Source organism: Eimeria tenella, genomic scaffold (genome assembly GCF_000499545.2).
Source record: "Eimeria tenella Houghton genomic scaffold, Eth_scaff104, whole genome shotgun sequence".
NCBI classification, from domain to species: Eukaryota; Apicomplexa; class Conoidasida; order Eucoccidiorida; family Eimeriidae; genus Eimeria; species Eimeria tenella.
In genome coordinates, this window is record NW_013541466.1 from 100,093 (window position 1) to 100,704 (window position 612).

The 612-nt window shown below is 65.4% G+C and overlaps 1 protein-coding gene across 1 annotated transcript in view; it reads right to left on the bottom strand.

Annotated features, from left to right (window-relative positions):
* The window catches only part of ETH_00032975 (uncharacterized protein), a gene marked incomplete at both ends in the record, with an annotated part of 6,362 nt that overhangs the window by 4,427 nt on the left and 1,323 nt on the right, over positions 1-612 (bottom strand). The window contains one exon of the mRNA XM_013372708.1: positions 1-456. Within this exon, the coding sequence (XP_013228162.1) occupies positions 1-456 (456 nt within the window). The remainder of the gene's footprint in view (positions 457-612) is intronic.

The following is a 612-nucleotide window of genomic DNA, read 5'->3' on the forward strand; positions in this document are numbered from 1 at the left end:
CTCCTGCGGCAGCATCGCCAGCGGCTGCCTCTTCTTCCGAGTCTGCAGCAGCAGCAGCAGCAGCTGCTGCTGCTGCTGCTGCTGACCCAGACTCGGGAGAAGAGGCTTCCGCTGGCGATGCTGCCGCAGGAGGCAAGTCGGACTTCGCAGCAGCAGGGCTGCTGCCGGGGACTGCAGCAGCAGGCTCCCCATCTGCGGCAGTTGCTGCTGCTGCTGCAGCTGCTGCCTCTTCTGCAGGGGCCTCGTTTGCTGCAGCAGCAGCTGCAGCTGCGTCCCCCCGACCTCGCCCAGCTGCAGCATCGGGAGACAGCGGCAGAGCAGACAAGACAAGGTGGCGGTCCAAGCTGGTTGTAAGGATGAGGAGGTGGGGAGCAGCAGCAACAGGATCTGCTGCTGCTGCTGCTGCTGCTTCTGGCGCTTCCGGGGAGTGCGTAGGGTTTGCTGCTGCTGCTGCTACTGCAGCAGCGAAGCAGCAAATCGAAAAGACCGGGCGCGAGTGTGGCTGCAGCAGGCGCGTGAGGTGTTGGTGGTGGGGGCCGCGCTGGTGCTGCTGGCGCTTCTTCTTGTTTGCCTTGGGCTGCGGCAGCAGCAGCAGCTGCTGCTGCTGCTGCT